The 24,214-nt window shown below is 52.4% G+C and overlaps 1 protein-coding gene across 1 annotated transcript in view; it reads right to left on the reverse strand.

Moving 5' to 3' along the window:
• The window catches only part of LOC144669537 (uncharacterized), a 37,341-nt gene extending 14,532 nt beyond the window's left edge, over positions 1-22,809 (reverse strand). The window contains exons 1-3 of the mRNA XM_078532010.1: positions 22,445-22,809; positions 18,982-19,210; positions 17,893-18,884 (exon numbers count right to left, since the gene is read on the reverse strand). Of these exons, the coding sequence (XP_078388136.1) occupies positions 17,893-18,884; positions 18,982-19,210; positions 22,445-22,684 (1,461 nt within the window). The 5' untranslated portion in view covers positions 22,685-22,809. The remainder of the gene's footprint in view (positions 1-17,892; positions 18,885-18,981; positions 19,211-22,444) is intronic.
• Between the last annotated feature and the right edge of the window lie 1,405 nt (positions 22,810-24,214).

Below are 24,214 nucleotides of genomic sequence, written 5' to 3' on the forward strand. Positions count from 1 at the left end.
TCTGATGGGACAGGATAAAGTCTCTGATGGGACAGGGTTGAGGCTCTGATGGGACAGGGTTAAGGCTCTGATGGAACGGGAGCTGATGGGACAGGATGAAGACTCTGATGGGACAGGATGAAGACTCTGATGGGACAGGATAAAGGCTCTGATGGGACAGGATAAAGGCTCTGATGGGACAGTAAAAAGGCTCTGATGGGACAGGATAAAGGCTCTGATGGGACAGGGAAGGGGCTTTGATGGGACAGGATAAAGGCTCTGATGGGACAGGGAAGGGGCTTTGATGGGACAGGGTAAAAGCTCTGATGGAACAGGATAAAGGCTCTGATGGGACAGGGTAAAGGCTCTGATGGGACAGGATATAGACTCTGATGGGACTGGATGAAGGCTCTGATGGGACAGGATAAAGGTTCTGATGGGACAGGATATAGACTCTGATGGGACAGAAAAAAGGCTCTGATGGGACAGGATAAAGGCTCTGATGGAACAGGATAAAGGATCTGATGGGACAGGATATAGACTCTGATGGGACAGGATGAAGGCCCCGATCGGACAGGATAAAGGTTCTGATCGGACAGGATATAGACTCTGATGGGACAGAAAAAAGGCTCTGATGGGACAGGACCTGATGGGACAGGATAAAGCCTCTGATGAGACAGTGTAAAGGCTCTGATGGGACAGGATAAAGGCTCTGATGGGACAGAAAAAAGGCTCTGATGGCACAGGGTAAAGACTTTGATGGGACAGGGCCTGATGGGACAGGATAAAGGCTCTGTTGGGAAAGGATAAAGGCTCTGATGGGACAGGATAAAGGCTCTGATGGGACAGAAAAAAGGCTCTGATGGGACAGGGTAAAGACTTTGATGGGACAGGGCCTGAAGGGACAGGATAAAGGCTCTGATGGGACAGGATAAAATCTCTGATGGGACAGGACCTGCTGGGACAGGGTAAAGGCTCTAATGGGAGAGGGTTAAGACTCTGATGGGAGAGGGTTTAGACTCTGATGGGAGAGGGTAAAGGCTCTGATGGGACAGGATAAAGGCTCTGATGGGACACGATAAAGGCTCTGATGGGACAGGTTAAAGGCTCTGATGGAACAGGGTAAGGCTCTGAAAGGACAGGGTAAAGGCTCTGATGGGACAGGGTAAAGGCTCTGATGGTAACGATAAAGGCTCTGATGGGACAGGGTAAAGGCTCTGATGGTAATGATAAAGGCTCTGATGGGACAGCATAAAGACTCTGATGGGACAGGGTAAAGGCTTTGATGGGACAGGACAAAGGCTGTGATGGGACAGGGTAAAGGCTCTGATGGGACAGGGTAAAGGCTCTGATGGGACAGGATAAAGGCTCTGATGGGACAGGGTAAAGGCTCTGATGCGACAGGGTAAAGGCTCTGATGGTAATGATAAAGGCTCTGATGGGACAGCATAAAGACTCTGATGGGACAGGGTAAAGGCTTTGATGGGACAGGATAAAGGCTGTGATGGGACAGGGTAAAGGCTCTGATGGGACAGGGTAAAGGCTCTGATGGGAGAGGATAAAGGCTCTGATGGGACAGGGTAAAGGCTCTGATGGGACAGGGTAAAGGCTCTGATGGGACAGGATAAAGGCTCTAATGGGACAGGGTAAAGACTTTGATGGGACAGGGCCTGAAGGGACAGGATAAAGGCTCTGATAGGACAGGGTAAAGGCTCTGATGGGACAGGGTAAAGACTTTGATGGGACAGGGCCTGAAGGGACAGGATGAAGGCTCTGATGGGACAGGATAAATGCTCTGATGGGACAGGGTAAAAGATCTGATGGGACAGGACCTGCTGGGACAGGGTAAAGGCTCTGATGGGACAGGAGCTGCTGGAACAGGGTAAAGGCACTGATGGGACAGGGTAAAGGCTCTGATGGGACCGGATGTAGACTCTGATGGGACAGGGTAAAGGCTCTGATGGGACAGGGTAAAGGCTCTGATGGGACAGGGTAAAGGCTCTGATGGGAGAGGTTAAAAGCTCTGATGGGACAGGATAAAGGCTCTGATGGGACAGGATAAAGGATCAGATGGGAGAGGATAAAGGATCAGATGGGAGAGGGTTAAGGCTCTAATGGGAGAGGGTTAAGGCTCTGATGGGACAGGAAAAAGGCTCTGATGGGACAGGATAAAAGGAATGATGGGACAGGGTAAAGGTTCTGATGGGACAGGATAAAAGCTCTGATGGGACAGGGTAAAGACTCTGATGGGACAGGGTAAAGACTTTGATGGGACAGGGTAAAGACTTTGATGGGACAGGGTAAAGGCTCTGATTGGGACATGAGAAAAGCTTTGATGGGACAGGATAAAAGCTCTGATGGGACAGGATAAAGGCTCTGATGGGACAGGGTAAAGACTTTGATGGGACAGGGCCTGATGAGACAGGATAAAGGCTCTGATGGGACAGGATAAAAGCTCTGATGGGACAGGATAAAGGCTCTGATGGGACAGGGAAGGGGCTTTGATGGGACAGGATAAAGGCTCTGATGGGACAGGGAAGGGGCTTTGACGGGACAGGGTAAAAGATCTGATGGAACAGGATAAAGACTCTGATGGGACAGGGTAAAGGCTCTGATGGGACAGGATATAGACTCTGATGGGACTGGATGAAGGCTCTGGTGGGACAGGATAAAGGTTCTGATGGGACAGGATATAGACTCTGATGGGACAGAAAAAAGGCTCTGATGGGACAGGATAAAGGCTCTGATGGAACAGGATAAAGGTTCTGATGGGACAGGATATAGACTCTGATGGGACAGGATGAAGGCTCTGATGGGACAGGATAAAGGTTCTGATCGGACAGGATATTGATTCTGATGGTCAGAAAAAAGGCTCTGATGGGACAGGACCTGATGGGACAGGATAAAGCCTCTGATGAGACAGTGTAAAGGATCTGATGGGACAGGATAAAGGCTCTGATGGGACAGAAAAAAGGCTCTGATGGCACAGGGTAAAGACTTTGATGGGACAGGGCCTGATGGGACAGGATAAAGGCTCTGTTGGGAAAGGATAAAGGCTCTGATGGGACAGGATAAAGGCTCTGATGGGACAGAAAAAAGGCTCTGATGGCACAGGGTAAAGACTTTGATGGGACAGGGCCTGATGGGACAGGATAAAGGCTCTGTTGGCAAAGGATAAAGGCTCTGATGGGACAGGATAAAGGCTCTGATGGGACAGAAAAAAGGCTCTGATGGGACAGGGTAAAGACTTTGATGGGACAGGGCCTGAAGGGACAGGATAAAGGCTCTGATGGGACTGGATAAAAGCTCTGATGGGACAGGACCTGCTGGGACAGGGTAAAGGCTCTAATGGGAGAGGGTTAAGGCTCTGATGGGAGAGGGTTAAGGCTCTGATGGGAGAGGGTAAAGGCTCTGATGGGACAGGATAAAGTCTCTGATGGGACAGGGTTAAGGCTGTGATGGGAGAGGGTTAAGGCTCTGATGGGACAGGGTAAAGGCTCTGATGGGACACGATAAAGGCTCTGATGGGACAGGTTAAAGGCTCTGATGGAACAGGGTAAGGCTCTGAAAAGACAGGGTAAAGGCTCTGATGGGACAGGGTAAAGGCTCTGATGGTAATGATAAAGGCTCTGATGGGACAGGGTAAAGGCTCTGATGGTAATGATAAAGGCTCTGATGGGACAGCATAAAGACTCTGATGGGACAGTAAAAAGGCTCTGATGGGACAGGATAAAGGCTCTGATGGGACAGGGAAGGGGCTTTGATGGGACAGGATAAAGGCTCTGATGGGACAGGGAAGGGGCTTTGATGGGACAGGGTAAAAGCTCTGATGGAACAGGATAAAGGCTCAGATGGGACAGGGTAAAGGCTCTGATGGGACAGGATATAGACTCTGATGGGACTGGATGAAGGCTCTGATGGGACAGGATAAAGGTTCTGATGGGACAGGATATAGACTCTGATGGGACAGAAAAAAGGCTCTGATGGGACAGGATAAAGGCTCTGATGGAACAGGATAAAGGTTCTGATGGGACAGGATATAGACTCTGATGGGACAGGATGAAGGCTCTGATGGGACAGGATAAAGGTTCTGATCGGACAGGATATAGACTCTGATGGGACAGAAAAAAGGCTCTGATGGGACAGGACCTGATGGGACAGGATAAAGCCTCTGATGAGACAGTGTAAAGGCTCTGATGGGACAGGATAAAGGTTCTGATGGGACAGGATATAGACTCTGATGGGACAGGATAAAAACTCTGATGGGACAGGATAAAAACTCTGATGGGACAGGGTAAGGGCACTGATGGGACACGATAAAGGCTCTGATGGGACAGGACCTGTTGGGACAGGATAAAGGCTCTGATGGGACAGGACCTGTTGGGACAGGATATAGACTCTGATGGGACAGGATAAAGGCTCTGATGGGACAGGATAAAAACTCTGATGGGACAGGGTAAAGGCTCTGATGGGACAGGGCAAAGGCTCTGATGGGACAGATTAAAGGCTGTGATGGGCAGGATAAAGGAACTGATGGCACAGGATAAAGGAACCGATGGGACAGGATAAAGGCTCTGATGGGACAGGATATAGACTCTGATGGAACAGGATAAAGGCTCTAATGGGACAGGACCTGATGGGACAGGATAAAGGCTCTGAATGTACAGGGTAAAGGCTCTGATGGGACAGGATAAAGGCTCTGATGGGACAGGGTAAAGGCTCTGATGGGACAGGGTAAAGGCTCTGATGGGACAGGGTAAAGGCTCTGAATGGACACGGTAAAAGTTCTGATGGGACAGGATAAAGGCTCTGATGGGACAGGGTAAAGGCTCTGATGGGACAGGATAAAGGATCTGATGGGACAGGGTAAAGGCTCTGATGGGACAGGGTAAAGGCTCTGATGGGACATGGGAAAAGCTCTGATGGGACAGGGTAAAGGTTCTGATGGGACAGGAAAAAGGCTCTGACGGGACAGGGTAAAGGCTCTGACTGGGAGATGGGAAAAGCTCTGATGGGACAGGGTAAAGGCTCTGATGGGACAGGGTAAAGGCTCTGATGCGACAGGGTAAAGGTTCTGATGGGACAGGATATAGTCTCTGTGAGACAGGATAAAGGCTCTGATGGGAAAGGATGAAGGCTCTGATGGGACAGGACCTGATGAGACAGGGTAAAGGATATAATGGGATAGGATAAAGGCTCTGATGGGACAGGGTAAAGGCTTTGATGGGACAGGATATAAACTTTGATGGGACAGGGCCTGATGGGAGACGATAAAGGCTCTGATGGGACAGGGTAAAGGCTCTGATGGGAGAGGATAAAGGCTCTGATGGGACAGGATAAAGGCTCTGATGGGACAGGGTAAAGGCTCTGATTGGACAGCATAAAGGCTCTGATGGGACAGGATAAAGGCTCTGAATGTACAGGGTAAAGGCTCTGATGGGACAGGATAAAGGCTCTGATGGGACAGGGTAAAGGCTCTGATGGGACAGGGTAAAGGCTCTGATGGGACAGGGTAAAGGCTCTGAATGGACACGGTAAAAGTTCTGATGGGACAGGATAAAGGCTCTGATGGGACAGGGTAAAGGCTCTGATGGGAGAGGATAAAGGCTCTGATGGGACAGGATAAAGGCACTGATGGGACAGGGTAAAGGCTCTGATGGGACAGGGTAAAGGCTCTGACTGGGACATGGGAAAAGCTCTGATGGGACAGGGTAAAGGCTCTGATTGGACAGCATAAAGGCTCTGACGGGACAGGGTAAAGGTTCTGATGGGGCAGGATATAGTCTCTGTGAGACAGGATAAAGGCTCTGATGGGACAGGATGAAGGCTCTGATGGGACAGAACCTGATGAGACAGGATAAAGGATCTAATGGGATAGGATAAAGGCTCTGATGGGACAGGGTAAAGGCTTTGATGGGACAGGATAAAAACTTTGATGGGACAGGGCCTGATGGGAGACGATAAAGGCTCTGATGGGACACGGTAAAGACTCTGATGGGACAGGATAAAGGCTCTGATGGGAGAGGGTTAAGGCTCTGATGGGATGGGACCGGATGGGACAGAATAAAGGCTCTGATGGGACAGAATAAAGGCTCTGATGGAACAGGATGATGGCTCTGATGGGACAGGATAAAGGCTCTGATGGGACATGGTAAAGGCTCTGATGGGACACGGTAAAGGCTCTGATGGGACATGATAAAGGCTCTGATGGGACAGGGTAAACGCTCTGATGGGACACGGTAAAGGTTCTAATGGGACAGGATAAAGGCTCTGATGGGACAGGATAAAGGCTCTAATGGGTCAGGATAAAGGCTCTGATGGGACAGGATAAATGCTCTAATGGGAGAGGACCTGATGGGACAGGATAAAGGCTCTGATGGGAGAGGGTTAATGCTCTGATGGGAGAGGGTTAATGCTCTGATGGGAGAGGGTTAAGGCTCTGATGGGAGAGGGTTAAGGCTCTGATGGGACACGGTAAAGGGTCTGATGGGACACGGTAAAGGCTCTAATGGGACAGGATAAAGGCTCTGATGGGACAGGATAAAGGCTCTGATGGGACAGGATAAATGCTCTAATGGGAGAGGACCTGATGGGACAGGATAAAGGCTCTGATGGGAGAGGGTTAATGCTCTGATGGGAGAGGATTAAGACTCTGGTGGGAGAGGGTTAAGGCTCTGATGGGAGAGGGTTAAGGCTCTGATGGGAAAGGGTTAAGCCTCTGATGGGACAGGGTTACGGCTCTGATGGGACGGGACCTGATGGGACAGGATAAAGGCTCTGATGGGACAGGATAAAGGCTCTGATGGGACAGGGTAAAGGCTCTGATGGGACGGGACCTGATGGGACAGGGTAAAGGCCCTAATGGCACAGGTACTGATGGGAAAGGACGTGATGGGACAGGATAAAGGCTCTGATGGGACTGGATAAATGCTCTGATGGGACAGGGTAAAGGCTCTGATGGGACAGGATAAAGGCTCTGATGGGACAGGATAAAGGCTCTGATGGGACAGGGTAAAGGCTCTAATGGGACAGGACCTGATGTGACAGGATAAAGGCTCTGATGGGACAGGATGAAGGCTCTGATGGGACAGGATGAAGGCTCTGATGGGACAGGATAAAGACTCTGATGGGACAGGGTAGAGGCTTTGATGGGACAGGATAAAGGCTCTGATGGGACAGGATAAAGGCTCTGATGGGACAGGGTAGAGGCTTTGATGGGACAGGGTAGAGGCTTTGATGGGACAGGAAAAAGCTCTGATGGGACAGGATATAGACTCGGATGGGACAGGATAATGACTCTGATTGGACAGGATAAAGACTCTGATGGGACAGGATATAGACTCTGATGGGAGACGGTTAAGGCTCTGATGGGACAGGATAAAGGCTCTGATGGGACAGGACCTGATGTGAAAGGGTAAAGGCTCTGAATGGACACGCTAAAAGCTCTGATGGGACATGTTAAAGGCTCTGATGGGACAGAGAAACGTCTCTGATGCGACAGGGTAAAGGCTCTGATGGGACAGGGTAAAGGCTCTGATGGGATAGGGTAAAGGCTTTGATGGGACAGGGTAAAGGCTCTGATGGGAAAGGGTAAAAGCTCTGATGGGACAGGGTAAAGGCTCTGATGGGACAGGGTAAAGGCTCTAATGCGACAGGATAAAAGGCTCTAATGGGACAGCATAAAGGCTCTGATGGGACAGGGTAAAGGCTCTGATGGGACACGGTAAAGGCTCTGATGGGACAGGATAAAAGGCTCTAATGGGACAGTGTAAAGGCTCTGATGGGACAGGGTAAAAGCTCTGATGGGACAGGATAAAGTTTCTGATGGGACACGATGAAGGCTCTGATGGGACAGGATGAAGGCTCTGATGGGACAGGACCTGATGAGACAGGATAAAGGATCTAATGGGAGAGAATAAAGGCTCTAATGGTAGAGGGTAAAGGCTCTGATGGGACAGGATAAAGGCTCTGATGGGACAGGGTTAAATCTCTGATGGGACAGGATAAAGGCTCTGATGGAACAGGATAAAGGCTCTGATGGGATAGGGTTAAATCTCTGATGGGACAGGATAAAGGCTCTGATGGGACAGGACCTGATGTGACAGGATAAAGGCTCTGATGGGACAGGATGAAGGCTCTGATGGGACAGGATAAAGACTCTGATGGGACAGGGTAGAGGCTTTGATGGGACAGGGTAGAGGCTTTGATGGGACAGGAAAAAGCTCTGATGGGCAGGACCTGATGTGACAGGGTAAAGGCTCTGAATGGACACGGTAAAAGCTCTGATGGGACAGGATAAAGGCTCTGATGGGACAGAGTAAAGGCTCTGATGGGACAGCATAAAGGCTCTGACGGGACAGGGTAAAGGTTCTGATTGGACAGCATAAAGGCTCTGATGGGAGAGGGTAAATGCTCTGATGGGACAGTGTAAAGGCTCTGATTGGGACATGAGAAAAACTTTGATGGGACATGATAAAGGCTCTGATGTGACAGTAAAAAGGCTCTGATGGGACAGGATAAAGGCATTGATGGGACAGGATAAAGGCTCTGATGGGACAGGGTAAAGGCTCTGATGGGACAGGGTAAAGGCTCTGATGGGACAGGGTAAAGACTCTGGTGGGTCAGGGTAAAAGCTCTGATGGGACAGGGTAAAAGCTCTGATGGGACAAGGCCTGATGGGACAGGATGAAGACTCTGATGGGACAGGATAAAGACTCTGATGGGACAGGGTAGAGGCTTTAATGGGACAGGATAAAGGCTCTGATGGGACAGGATAAAGGCTCTGATGGGACAGGGTAGAGGCTTTGATGGGACAGGGTAGAGGCTTTGATGGGACAGGAAAAAGCTCTGATGGGACAGGATATAGACTCGGATGGGACAGGATAATGACTCTGATTGGACAGGATAAAGACTCTGATGGGACAGGATATAGACTCTGATGGGAGAGGGTTAAGGCTCTGATGGGACAGGATAAAGGCTCTGATGGGACAGGACCTGATGTGAAAGGGTAAAGGCTCTGAATGGACACGCTAAAAGCTCTGATGGGACATGTTAAAGGCTCTGATGGGACAGAGAAACGTCTCTGATGCGACAGGGTAAAGGCTCTGATGGGACAGGGTAAAGGCTCTGATGGGATAGGGTAAAGGCTTTGATGGGACAGGGTAAAGGCTCTGATGGGAAAGGGTAAAAGCTCTGATGGGACAGGGTAAAGGCTCTGATGGGACAGGGTAAAGGCTCTAATGCGACAGGATAAAAGGCTCTAATGGGACAGCATAAAGGCTCTGATGGGACAGGGTAAAGGCTCTGATGGGACACGGTAAAGGCTCTGATGGGACAGGATAAAAGGCTCTAATGGGACAGTGTAAAGGCTCTGATGGGACAGGGTAAAAGCTCTGATGGGACAGGATAAAGTTTCTGATGGGACACGATGAAGGCTCTGATGGGACAGGATGAAGGCTCTGATGGGACAGGACCTGATGAGACAGGATAAAGGATCTAATGGGAGAGGATAAAGGCTCTAATGGTAGAGGGTAAAGGCTCTGATGGGACAGGATAAAGGCTCTGATGGGACAGGGTTAAATCTCTGATGGGACAGGATAAAGGCTCTGATGGAACAGGATAAAGGCTCTGATGGGATAGGGTTAAATCTCTGATGGGACAGGATAAAGGCTCTGATGGGACAGGACCTGATGTGACAGGATAAAGGCTCTGATGGGACAGGATGAAGGCTCTGATGGGACAGGATAAAGACTCTGATGGGACAGGGTAGAGGCTTTGATGGGACAGGGTAGAGGCTTTGATGGGACAGGAAAAAGCTCTGATGGGCAGGACCTGATGTGACAGGGTAAAGGCTCTGAATGGACACGGTAAAAGCTCTGATGGGACAGGATAAAGGCTCTGATGGGACAGAGTAAAGGCTCTGATGGGACAGCATAAAGGCTCTGACGGGACAGGGTAAAGGTTCTGATTGGACAGCATAAAGGCTCTGATGGGAGAGGGTAAATGCTCTGATGGGACAGTGTAAAGGCTCTGATTGGGACATGAGAAAAACTTTGATGGGACATGATAAAGGCTCTGATGTGACAGTAAAAAGGCTCTGATGGGACAGGATAAAGGCATTGATGGGACAGGATAAAGGCTCTGATGGGACAGGGTAAAGGCTCTGATGGGACAGGGTAAAGGCTCTGATGGGACAGGGTAAAGGCTCTGGTGGGTCAGGGTAAAAGCTCTGATGGGACAGGGTAAAAGCTCTGATGGGACAAGGCCTGATGGGACAGGGTAAAAGCTCTGATGGGACAGGATAAAGGCTCTGATGGGACAGGATAAAGGCTCTGATGGGAGAGGGTTAAGACACTGATGGGATGGGAACGGATGGGACAGAATAAAGGCTCTGATGGGACAGAATAAAGGCTCTGATGGAACAGGATGATGGCTCTGATGGGACAGGATAAAGGCTCTGATGGGACATGGTAAAGGCTCTGATGGGACACGGTAAGGGCTCTGATGGGACAGGATAAAGGCTCTGATGGGACAGGGTAAACGCTCTGATGGGACACGGTAAAGGTTCTAATGGGACAGGATAAAGGCTCTGATGGGACAGGATAAAGGCTCTAATGGGTCAGGATAAAGGCTCTGATGGGACAGGATAAATGCTCTAATGGGAGAGGACCTGATGGGACAGGATAAAGGCTCTGATGGGAGAGGGTTAATGCTCTGATGGGAGAGGGTTAATGCTCTGATGGGAGAGGGTTAAGGCTCTGAAGGGAGAGGGTTAAGGCTCTGATGGGACACGGTAAAGGGTCTGATGGGACACGGTAAAGGCTCTAATGGGACAGGATAAAGGCTCTGATGGGACAGGATAAAGACTCTGATGGGACAGGATAAATGCTCTAATGGGACAGGACCTGATGGGACAGGATAAAGGCTCTGATGGGAGAGGGTTAATGCTCTGATGGGAGAGGATTAAGGCTCTGATGGGAGAGGGTTAAGGCTCTGATGGGAGAGGGTTAAGGCTCTGATGGGAGAGGGTTAAGGCTCTGATGGGACAGGGTTACGGCTCTGATGGGACGGGACCTGATGGGGCAGGATAAAGGCTCTGATGGGACAGGGTTGAGGCTCTGATGGGACAGGACCTGATGTGAAAGGGTAAAGGCTCTGAATGGACACGCTAAAAGCTCTGATGGGACATGTTAAAGGCTCTGATGGGACAGAGAAACGTCTCTGATGCGACAGGGTAAAGGCTCTGATGGGACAGGGTAAAGGCTCTGATGGGATAGGGTAAAAGCTCTGATGGGACAGGGTAAAGGCTCTGATGGGACAGGGTAAAGGCTCTGATGCGACAGGATAAAAGGCTCTAATGGGACAGCATAAAGGCTCTGATGGGACAGGGTAAAGGCTCTGATGGGACACGGTAAAGGCTCTGATGGGACAGGATAAAAGGCTCTAATGGGACAGTGTAAAGGCTCTGATGGGACAGGGTAAAAGCTCTGATGGGACAGGATAAAGTTTCTGATGGGACACGATGAAGGCTCTGATGGGACAGGATGAAGGCTCTGATGGGACAGGACCTGATGAGACAGGATAAAGGATCTAATGGGAGAGGATAAAGGCTCTAATGGTAGAAGGTAAAGGCTCTGATGGGACAGGATAAAGGCTCTGATGGGACAGGGTTAAATCTCTGATGGGACAGGATAAAGGCTCTGATGGAACAGGATAAAGGCTCTGATGGGATAGGGTTAAATCTCTGATGGGACAGGATAAAGGCTCTGATGGGACAGGATAAAGGCTCTGATGGGACAGGATAAAGGCTCTGATGGGACAGAAAAAAGGCTCTGATAGGACAGGATAAAGGCTCTGATGGGACAGGATAAAGGCTCTGGTGGGACAGGATAAAGGCTCTGATTGTACAGGATAAAGACTCTGATGGGACAGAAAAAAGGCTCTGATAGGACAGGATGAAGGCTCTGATGGGACAGGACCTGATGGGACAGGATAAAGCCTCTGAATGGACAGGGTAAAGGCTCTGATGGGACAGGATAAAGGCTCTGATGGGAAAGGGTAAAGGCTCTGATGGGACAGGGTAAAGGCTCTGATGGGACAGGGTAAAGGCTCTGAATGGACACGGTAAAAGCTCTGATGGGACAGGATAAAGGCTCTGATGGGACAGGGTAAAGGCTCTGATGGGACAGGATAACGTCTCTGATGGGACAGGATAAAGGCTCTGATGGGACAGGGTAAAGGCTCTGATTGGACAGCATAAAGGCACTGACGGGACAGGGTAAAGGCTCTGATGGGACAGGGTAAAGGCTCTGATTGGACAGCATAAAGGCTCCGATGGGAGAGGGTAAAGGCTCTGATGGGACAGGGTAAAGGCTCTGATTGGGACATGGGAAAAGCTCTGATGGGACAGGGTAAAGGCTCGGATGGGACAGGGTAAAGGCTCTGATGCGACAGGGTAAAGGCTCTGATGGGACAGGATATAGACTCTGATGGGACAGGATAAAGGCTCTGATGGGACAGGATGAAGGCTCTGATGGGACAGGACCTGATGAGACAGGATAAAGGATCTAATGGGATAGGATAAAGGCTCTGATGGGACAGGGTAAAGGCTTTGATGGGACAGGATAAAAACTTTGATGGGACAGGGCCTGATGGGAGACGATAAAGGCTCTGATGGGACACGGTAAAGACTCTGATGGGACAGGATAAAGGCTCTGATGGGAGAGTGTTAAGGCTCTGATGGGATGGGACCGGATGGGACAGAATAAAGGCTCTGATGGGACAGAATAAAGGCTCTGATGGGACAGGATGAAGGCTCTGATGGGACAGGATAAAGGCTCTGATGGGACACGGTAAAGGCTCTGATGGGACACAGTAAAGGCACTGATGGGACAGGATAAGGGCTCTGATGGGACAGGGTAAACGCTCTGATGGGACACGGTAAAGGCTCTAATGGGACAGGATAAAGGCTCTGATGGGACAGGATAAAGGCTCTAATTGGACAGGATAAAGGCTCTGATGGGACAGGATAAATGCTCTAATGGGAGAGGACCTGATGGGACAGGATAAAGGCTCTGATGGGAGAGGGTTAATGCTCTGATGGGAGAGGGTTAATGCTCTGATGGGAGAGGGTTAAGGCTCTGATGGGAGAGGGTTAAGGCTCTGATGGGACACGGTAAAGGCTCTGATGGGACACGGTAAAGGCTCTAATGGGACAGGATAAAGGCTCTGATGGGACATATGAAGGCTCTAATGGGACAGGATAAAGGCTCTGATGGGACAGGATACATGCTCTAATGGGAGAGGACCTGATGGGACAGGATAAAGGCTCTGATGGGAGAGGGTTAATGCTCTGATGGGAGAGGATTAAGGCTCTGATGGGTGAGGGTTAAGGCTCTGATGGGAGAGGGTTAAGGTTCTGATGGGAGAGGGTTAAGGCTCTGATGGGACAGGGTTACGGCTCTGATGGGACAGGGTTACGGCTCTGATGGGACAGGGTTACGGCTCTGATGGGACGGGACCTGATGGGACAGGATAAAGGCTCTGATGGGACAGGGTTGAGGCTCTGATGGGACAGGGTAAAGGTTCTGATGGGACGGGACCTGATGGGACTGGATAAAGGCCCTAATGGGACAGGACCTGATGTGACAGGGTAAAGGCTCTGAATGGACATGGTAAAAGCTCTGATGGGACAGGATAAAGGATCTGATGGGACAGGATAAAGGCTCTGATGGGACAGGGTAAAGGCTCTGATTGGACAGCATAAAGGCTCTGACGGGACAGGGTAAAGGCTCTGATTGGACAGCATAAAGGCTCTGATGGGAGAGAGAAAAGGCTCTGATGGGACATGGGAAAAGCTCTGATGTGACATGATAAAGGCTCTGATGGGACAGAAAATAGGCTTTGATGGGACAGGGTAAAGGCTCTGAAGGGACAGGGTAAAGGCTCTGATGGGACAGGATAAAGGCTCTGATGGGACAGGATAAAGGCTCTGATGCGACAGGGTAAAGGCTCTGATGGGACAGGGTAAAGGCTCTGATGGGACAGGGTAAAGGCTCTGATGCGACAGGGTAAAGGCTCTGATGGGACAGGGTAAAGGCTCTGATGGGACAGCATAAAGGCTCTGATGGGACAGGGTAAAGGCTCTGATGGGACAGGGTAAAGGCTCTGATGGGACAGGGTAAAGGCTCTGATGGGACAGAATAAAAGGCTCTAATGGGACAGCATAAAGGCTCTGATGGGACAGAGTAAAGACTCTGATGGGACAGGGTAAAGGCTCTGATGGGACAGGGTAAAAGCTCTGATGGGACAGGGCCTGATGGGACAGGATATAGGTTCTGATGGGACAGGATATAGACTCTGATGGGACAGGATGAAGGCTCTGATGGGACAGGATGAAGGCTCTGATGGGACAGGACCTGATGAGACAGGATAAAGGATCTAATGGGAGAGGATAAAGGCTCTGATGGGACAAGATAAATGCTCTGATAGGATAGGACCTGAAAGGACAGGATAAAGGCTCTGATGGGAAAGGGTAAAGTCTCTGATGGGAAAGGGTAAAGGCTCTGATGGGACAGGGTAAAGGCTCTGATGGGACAGGGTAAAGGCTCTGACGGGACAGGTTAAAGGCTCTAATGGGACAGGACCTGATGTGACAGGATAAAGGCTCTGATGGGACACGATGAAGGCTCTGATGGGACAGGATAAAGACACTGATGGGACAGGGTAGAGGCTTTGATGGGACAGGATAAAGGCTCTGATGGGATAGGGTAGAGGCTTTGATGGGACAGGAAAAAGCTCTGATGGGACAGGATAATGACTCTGATGGGACAGGATAAAGACTCTGATGGGACAGGATATAGACTCTGATGGGACAGGATAAAGGCTCTGATGGGACAGGATAAAGGCTCTGATGGGACAGTACCTGATGTGACAGGGTAAAGGCTCTGAATGGACACGGTAAAAGCTCTGATGGGACAGCATAAAGGCTCTGAGGGGACAGGGTAATGGCTCTGATGGGACAGGGTAAAGGCTCTGATTGGACAGCATAAAGGCTCTGATGGGAGAGGGTAAAGGCTCTGATGGGACAGTGCAAAGGCTCTGATTGGGACATGGGAAAAGCTCTGATGGGACATGTTAAAGGCTCTGATGGGACAGAAAAAAGTCTCTGATGGGACAGGGTAAAGGCTCTGATGGGATAGGGTAAAGGCTTTGATGGGACAGGGTAAAGGCTCTGATGGGACAGGGTAAAGGCTCTGATGGGACACGGTAAAGGCTCTGATGGGACAGGATAAAAGGCTCTAATGGGACAGCATAAAGGCTCTGATGGGACAGGGTAAAGGCTCTGATGGGACAGGATAAAGGCACTAATGGGACAGGATATAGACTCTGATGGGACAGGACCTGATGAGACAGGATGAAGACTCTGATGGGACAGGATAAAGGCTCTAATGGGACAGGATAAAGGCTCTGATGGGAGAGGATAAAGACTCTGATGGGACATCATAAAAGCTCTGATGGGACAGGGCCTGATGGGACAGAATGAAGGCTCAGATGGGACAAGCTAAAGTCTTTGATGGGACAGAGTAAATGCTCTATTGGGACAGGGCCTGATGGGACAGGATAAAGGCTCTGATGGGTCAGGATGAAGGCTCTGATGGGACAGGGCCTGATGGGACAGGATAAAGGCTATAATGGGAGAGGATAAAGGCTCTGATGGGACAGGATAAAGGCTCTGATGGGACAGGATAAAGGTTCTGATGGGACATGATAAAGGCTCTGATGGGACAGGATAAAGGCTCTGATGGGAAAGGTTTAAGGCTCTGATGGGAGAGGGTTAAGGCTCTGATGGGATGGGACCTGATGGGACAGGATAAAGGCTCTGATGGGACAGGGGTGAGGCTCTGATGGGAGAGGGTTAAGGCTCTGATGGGACAGGGTTAAGGCTCTGATGGGACAGGGTTAAAGCTCTGATGGGACGGGACCTGATGGGACAGGATAAAGGCTCTGATGGGACAGGATGAAGGCTATGATGGGACAGGATAAAGTCTCTGATGGGACAGAATAAAGGCTCTGATGGGACAGGGTAAAGGCTCTGATGGGACACGGTAAAGGCTCTGATGGGACAGGATAAAGGCTCTGATGGGACAGAATAAAGGAACTTATGGGACAGGATAAATGCTCTGATGGGACAGGATATAGACTCTGATGGGACAGGACCTGATGAGACAGGACAAAGGCTCCAACGGGACAGGATAAAGGCTTTGATTGGACAGGATAAAGTCTCTGATGGGACAGGGTAAAGGCTCTGATGGGACAGAAAAAAGGCTCTGATGGGACAGGACCTGATGGGACAGGATAAAGGCTCTGCTGGGAGAGGGTTAAGGCTCTGATCGGAGAGGGTTAAGGCTCTGATGGGAGAGGGTTAAGGCTCTGATGGGAGAGGTTAAGGCTCTGATGGGAGAGGGTTAAGGCTTTGATGGGAAGGATAAAGGCTCTAATGGGACAGGATAAAAGCTCTGATGAGTCAGGACAACTGATCTAATGGGACAGGACCTGATGGGACAGGGTAGAGGCTTTGATGGGATTGGGTAGAGGATCTATTGGGACAGGATAAAAGCTCTGATGGGACAGGGTAAAGGCTTTGATGGGACATGGCCTGATGGGACAGGATAAAAGCTATGATGGGACAGGGTAAAGGCTCTGATTGGGACAGGATATAGACTCTGATGGGACAGGATAAAAGCTATGATGGGACAGGGTAAAGGCTCTGATTGGGACATGAGCAAAGCTCTGATGAGACATGATAAAGGCTCTGATGGGACAGAAAAAAGGCTCCGATGGGACAGGATAAAAGATCTGATGGGATAGGACCGGATGGGACAGGATAGAGGCTCTGATGGGACAGGGTAAAGGCTCTGATGGGACAGGGTAAAGGCTCTGATGGGACAGGGTAAAGGCTCTGATGGGACAGGATAAAGGCTCTGATGGGACAGGACCTGATGAGACAGGATAAAGGTTCTGATGGGACAGGATAAAGGCTCTGATTGGATAGGATAAAGGCTCTGATGGGACAGGATAAATGCACTGATGGGACAGGATAAAGGCTCTGATGGGATAGGGTAAAGGCTCTGATGGGACAGCGTGAAGGCTCTGAATGGGCCAGGATAAAGGCTCTGATGGGGCAGGGTAAAGGCTCTGATGGGACAGGATAAAAGCTCTGATGGGACAGGATAAAGGTTCTGATGGGACAGGATAAAGGCTCTGATGGGACACTTTTTTGAGATTTTCACTGAAAGCTGATAGGTGGAGCCTGTATAGACAGGGAAGATAGCGACTCCCTGCATAAAACATTGTGCACAAAGTGGATCAAATCATTCATTAACACCCAAGGATATAAATGCATTAGAAGCATTTCAGAGAAGGTTCAAATGACTGCTACCCAGAATCGAGGCTTTTACCTTCTCGGGAAAGGTTGGGGAGGTTGGGCCTGGAGTCTGGAAGAATGAGAGGTGATTTTATTGAAACATCTAAGATCCTGAGGGGAGTTGACAAGGTGGATGCTGGAAGGATGTTTCCCCTTGTGGAAGAGACTAGAACCAGGGGACACAGTTTCAGAATAAGGGGTCTCCCATTTAAGATGGAGATGAAATGTTTTTTACTCTGAGAGTCTTTAGAAGTCTCTTCCCCAGAGAGTGGTGGACGTGGGGTCACTGAGTATTTTTAAGGCAGAGATGGACGGATTCTTGACTCACGAGGGAGTTAAGGTTATCGAGGACAGGCAGGAAAGTGGAGTAGAGGCCACAATCAGATCAGCTATGAGGGGCCGAATGGCCTACTCCTACTCCTAATTCGTTCATATGTCTGTAATCATCGACCCATGAGGGAGTTTTATTTTGAAAAACGTTTACTCACTTTGCCACTTCTGCGAGATGTTGCACCAGCTGAGGCAGTGAAGCAGGTGGCAGGAGGCTGATCCTGGGATCCCTGACACGCTCGGGATCGTTGACCTCTGGGAGCTCGAGCCCGCAAGGGCACAGTCACAGGTTGTAGCACCTTCGCTGCAGCCGGTCCTGTCTGGCTCACCTGGCTGTTGGGCACCGCGGTGGGTATAGGTTGAGGGGGTGGCGAGGCAGCAGGAGCGCCAGGAACGAGGGGGATGCCGGCCTGTCCGGTGGCGTTCCCAAGGGGCTTTGTCTCCTCACTCCCACTGATCTGAGGGAGAGCAGACTGCAGGAGGTGGGAGACCCTTTGAAAGCCCTTGTCCACATGATCCACCAGACAATCCATCTGGTCTACCAGTCTCTCCAAGGTAGAGCAGATGTTGGAGCCCAATGTCTGGATGGTAGCTGTCTGAGTTTCTATCAAAGCCTCAATGGTTGGTGAGAGGGACTCCTGCTGAGGGGGCTCGGCTACAGTCTCCCTGGAGGTGGTTGCACTTTCCAGGGTGGATTGCAAAGTGGAAACCACGTGTGACACAACACCACACATGGCAGAAGTGGACTCCTCCATACTCTCAGACATGGCGCTCAGAGTCTTTGGCAAGCCCTCCAGCACCTCGTACAGTCGGTGGTGCGCTTCCAGCATCTTCCTTTTCATCGCTGGGTCCCGGAGGTCCGTATCTCGGTCCCACTCCGCAGAGCTGGGAGAGGACATGGCCCTCCGGCGGGATGTCACCTGGGGAGTCCCCGCCACCGCCAGATGCTCCGGCTCCCTCTTGCTGTCCGTTTCAGCAGCTTCAGCAGGCCCCTCGAATTCGCTTCCCACCGGCTCTGGGGAGCGCATCTCTGCGCCACTGCTTTGGAGGGACGCAGCGGCCGACTGTCCTCCCTCCGGAGCGCTGTCCTCCTCCAAGTTGTCCTCTTCAAAAGCTTCCTGAGAAGGGGGCGATGACGGCTCAGGGGGACCTGCAGGAGAAAAAAGGGTCAAGAATCAGGTTTGCAATGATTGGTAGAAATTCCCAGGTGGAAAGTTGAAATTTGCGGATTGAGAGCTTGACCATACTGGCTGAAGTTTTGATGCTGACTGGAATCGCTTGCGGTACATGAAGAGGTACGATTGTAAAACAGTCACTGTGCTTGGAGAAACCACCAGCCTCACCATCGCCAATGCTGATCGCTCGAGAGGTCCCACTTATATCCATTGCTGACTGCTCCACAGGGGTGAGAGCTACAATGTCAGACGTTCCCCCACCCATCTTGTTTCTTTCTCTCATATTGTGAGCAGCTTTCTCCTGTAAAACAGATAGAGACAGAGATCGGTAAATAATTGAAAAATCACCACGTTGGTAGCTACCAAATTGTGACGATGTAACAAATTAAACCTAAATCCTAATTCGTAACATAGTTATCGACAATCACTAAAATAATGTATAAAATAATAAAAAGGATTGCACAGTTTTTAACATTTCAGATTACAAATAATTACAATATGTTGCAAATTACAGGTCTCCTTAATTTACAGAATAAAAATGAAAGGTTTTGTATTGAAGATCCTGTGTTGTCAGGTTGCGTTCATGAACTTCCCAATCATTTACATCATATTTATGAGTTTTATAAAGTAAGGGATTGGACTATTCATTCTATATTTTACTTGTGGTTTTTTTTGTCCTTAATTCCATCGCATTTTTACTTCCATCTGGTTGTGATAAGAGACAGTGGCAATGGGAGGTGGGATTCAAGAGGTTTCTAGTGGAGTCCTAGGCAGAGTTGTTTCTTTGCCTCTCGGCTGGGGCGGGGAGGAGGGCACATATTCGGTTGTTTGATTTGAGAGTTTGTTTGAGAGATTTACGGGTGAGTTCTGAGCGGCCAGTGCCTGAGTATGAAAATTCCACACGTATGTCAGCTGAGAGGGGGTGAAGCAAACTGTGAAGCCCTGGGATGGTCACTGCTGTCATTGAAGGAAGGGGCCACGAGGTACAGCCCAGGTACAGCCACTGACTGAAGATTCGAATGAGGGGTTTTTTTCCCAGGATTTTGAAAGGAATTAATAGAAACATTTTCCTGCTGGTGGCAGTGAATCTGGGACACTGGGCAGATCCTTAAAATCAGGACCAGGCCACCCCGGAGAGCAATGTAGAAACATTTCTTCACACTGAGGGTGCTAGCAGTTTGGAACCCCCTCCCATAAAAAGCAGCGGACGCCAGTTCAAATAATAATTTAAGATCTGAGAGCAATAGATTTTTTTTAGTGCCAGCCTGAAGGGGATTGAGGGATAGAAAGTGGGTGGAGTTAAGATACAGATCAGCCCTCATCTTCTAGAGTAGCAGAACTGGATTGAGGGGCTGAATACCGGCACATATCTCTGTGCTACTCGGTGATAAACATATATGGTAAGGGTGAACAGGGGAGGGTGGGTGTGTGTCCCTGAGATTGCTGGGGGGGTGGGGGCTGTGATTGCTGGTGGGGGGGTGGGGGCTGTGATTGCTGGTGGGGGGGTGGGGGCTGTGATTGCTGGTGGGGGGGTGGGGGGGTGGGGGCTGTGATTGCTGGTGGGGGGGTGGGGGCTGTGATTGCTGGTGGGGGGGTGGGGGGGTGGGGGCTGTGATTGCTGGTGGGGGGTGGGGGGGGGTGGGGGCTGTGATTGCTTGCTGGTGGGGGGGTGGGGGTTGAGATTGCTGGTGGGGGTGGGGGTGGGGCTGTGATTGCTGGTGGGGGGGTGGGGGGGGCTGTGATTGTCGGGGGGGGGGTGGATCCCTGTCTTATTGCTGGGGGGGGGGGGGGGGGGGCTGTGATTGCTGGTGGGGGTGGGGGCTGTGATTGCTGGTGGGGGGTGGGGGCTGTGATTGTCGGGGGGGGTGGGGGCTGTGATTGCTGGGGGGGTGGGGGCTGTGATTGTCGGGGGGGTGGTGTGGGGGGGGGGGTAGATCCCTGTCTTGTTGCTGGGGAGGGGGGGGGGGTGTGATTGCTGGTGGGGGGGTGGGGGTGGGGGCTGTGATTGCTGGTGGGGGGGTGTGGGGAGGGGGTGGATCCCTGTCTTGTTGCTGGGGAGGGGGGGGGGGTGTGATTGCTGGTGGGGGGGTGGGGGCTGTGATTGCTGGGGGGGGTGGAGGTGGGGGCTGTGATTGTCGGGGGGGGGGGTGGGGGCTGTGATTGCTGGGGGGGTGGGGGCTGTGATTGTCGGGGGGGGGGTGGGGGCTGTGATTGCTGGTGGGGGTGGGGGTGGGGGCTGTGATTGTCGGGGGGGGGTGGGGGTGGGGGCTGTGATTGTCGGGGGGGGGGTGGGGGCTGTGATTGTCGGGGGGGGGTGTGGGGAGGGGGTAGATCCCTGTCTTGTTGCTGGGGGGGGGTGGGGGCTGTGATTGCTGGTGGGGGGGTGGGGGCTGTGATTGCTGGGGGGTGGGGGCTGTGATTGTCGGGGGGGGGTGGGGGCTGTGATTGCTGGTGGGGGGGTGGGGGCTGTGATTGTCGGGGGGGGGTGTGGGGAGGGGGTGGATCCCTGTCTTGTTGCTGGGGGGGGGGGGTGGGGGCTGTGATTGCTGGTGGGGGTGGGGGTGGGGGCTGTGATTGCTGGTGGGGGTGGGGGTGGGGGCTGTGATTGTCGGGGGGGGGGTGGGGGTGGGGGCTGTGATTGTCGGGGTGGGGTGGGGGCTGTGATTGTCGGGGGGGTGGGGGCTGTGATTGTCGGGGGGGTGGGGGCTGTGATTGTCGGGGGGGGTGGGGGCTGTGATTGTCGGGGGGGGTGGGGGCTGTGATTGTCGGGGGGGGTGGGGGCTGTGATTGTCGGGGGGGGTGGGGGCTGTGATTGTCGGGGGGGGTGGGGGCTGTGATTGTCGGGGGGGGTGGGGGCTGTGATTGTCGGGGGGGGTGGGGGCTGTGATTGTCGGGGGGGGTGGGGGCTGTGATTGTCGGGCCGGGGGTGGGGGCTGTGATTGTCGGGGTGGGGGGGTGGGGAGGGGGTGGATCCCTGTCTTGTTGCTGGGGGGGGGGGGGGGGGGTGGGGGGCTGTGATTGCTGGTGGGGGTGGGGGTGGGGGCTGTGATTGTCGGGGGGGGGTGGGGGTGGGGGCTGTGATTGTCGGGGGGGGTGGGGGCTGTGATTGTCGGGGGGGGTGGGGGTGGGGGCTGTGATTGTCGGGGGGGGTGGGGGTGGGGGCTGTGATTGTCGGGGGGGTGGGGGTGGGGGCTGTGATTGTCGGGGGGGGTGGGGGTGGGGGCTGTGATTGTCGGGGGGGGTGGGGGCTGTGATTGTCGGGGGGGGGTGGGGGCTGTGATTGTCGGGGGGGGGTGGGGGCTGTGATTGTCGGGGGGGGGGGTGGGGGCTGTGATTGTCGGGGGGGGTGGGGGCTGTGATTGTCAGGGTGGGGGTGGGGGCTGTGATTGTCGGGGTGGGGGTGGGGGCTGTGATTGTCGGGGGGGGTGGGGGCTGTGATTGTCGGGGGGGGGTGGGGGTGGGGGCTGTGATTGTCGGGGGGGGGTGGGGGCTGTGATTGTCGGGGGGGGGGTGGAGGGGAGAAGGTTTTACTCACCCGGGCTGATCGAGTGAGATCATTGAATCTCTTCCTGCACTGGATCCAGGTCCTGGGGGTGATGCTCAGTCTGCTGACCTCCTCGGCCACCTCCAGCCAGCCTTTCTTGGACAAGCTGCTGTGAACCTTCTTCCCGGTGCTGGGGAAGAGGATTTTACCCCGGGCTCTGACCGCAGCCACCAGCACCTCCAGGGAGGTGTCCGAGAAGCGCCGGGCCACCTTGCCCCTCCTCGCGGCCATGTCGCCGGCGGGAGCGGGAGCGGGAGCGGGAGCGGGCGGGCGGGCGGGCCGGCGGGCGGGCGGGGGAGCGACGTTAAGATTCGGCGAGAGCGGAGGCACATTCAGCCTTTCAAATATCCTGGGACGCGACTACCGCCGGAAATTGCGCGGGGGGAAAAGTGGGCGGGGCGAGGGGGCCCGGCCAATCACCGGGCAAGGGCTGGGAAAATCCGGCCGGCCGCCCAGAGCTGGCGCCGGGATCCCCGCCCCGCCGCAGCCAGCGGCAGCCCCGCCCGCCCGCCCCGGTTAAAATCGCTGCCGCATCAGGCGCCAGTCCCGCCCGATCTCCCGCACAACAAGACACAAACTCCTCCATGTCCCTATTCCCGTTCAAAGTCACCCAAATAACACCCCCCATCCCCTTCCCGCCCCACTTCCCGCCCCACAAGCCGCCGCCCCCTTAATGACACATTCCGACCCCCCCCAGGGGAACATTGAACACGCACCTTTCCCCAGCCTCCCGACAGAGAGCATCGCCCCCAGCAGCAGAAAGACACCCAGGGGCAGGGACTGGGGGGCGTGGGAGCCCAGCGAGGGGCAGAGGTCCCGACTCCCGCCCAGGGCTGGGGCTGGGGGGGATACTGGGGTCTCCCAGACCTGAAACCCAAACAACACAATCCAGTCAGTTACCCCCCCCCATCCTCCCAGGGGGAGGCTGATCAGGAGAGACCACAAGACAGAAGCTGCTGCTGGGTCTGGGACTCGGGGGGGGATCCAGACCCCGCCTCGTCCTGGAAAACTTTCCACTTTTAAAAACTTTTACCAACTCGGCTGCTCCTGTCCGGTTCCATCTTCCAGACGGTGCCTGACAGCGACAGGGTAAAACTCAGGGTAAAAGGGGGCAATAATCATTCAAACAGGCTACACACATTGCAAATCATCGCCCCCCCACCCCCCCTCCCTCCCTTTCCAATTCTGATAACATCAGAGACAATTCACTTAAGAGGAAATTATTTTGGAGCGACTGGGTCCGTTTAGCATTTGGAGCCAAAACATTTAAGCTCATTTCCACTCGGATGCTCCACCCAGCCCTTCAGCTGAGTTTTTATAGTGTTCAGCCAGCCAGTGAGATTAACATCCACTGTTTCAAATCGATCAGACTCTATCGGTTAAAAAGAGACACGGGTAATAATGGACAGCAACCCCAATATCTGAACAGCTAAAATACACGTTATGGGTTTTCCGGTAGTTCTGAAGGTCCTAACCTTAAACTGAAGGCTCTACACCCAAATTGTCAAATCGCCTGCCATGCTTCTCGCAGGCTCTGCTTCTGTGTAGATGGAGTTAACAATCTGGACAGTGTGAAATTCTAGAAACAGCCTCTCCCCCGCCGAGGTTATCCAGAGGGAATGCTTAAACCTGGTCACTGTGTTGGTGACATTCACAACCTGACCTTAACCTTCCTTGACATGGCCATAACCTTCACTTAACCTGACCGTAACCATCCTTAACATAACCATAATTTTAACTTAACCTGGCCATAACCTGCCC

Source organism: Cetorhinus maximus, chromosome 29 (genome assembly GCF_964194155.1).
Source record: "Cetorhinus maximus chromosome 29, sCetMax3.hap1.1, whole genome shotgun sequence".
NCBI classification, from domain to species: Eukaryota; Metazoa; Chordata; class Chondrichthyes; order Lamniformes; family Cetorhinidae; genus Cetorhinus; species Cetorhinus maximus.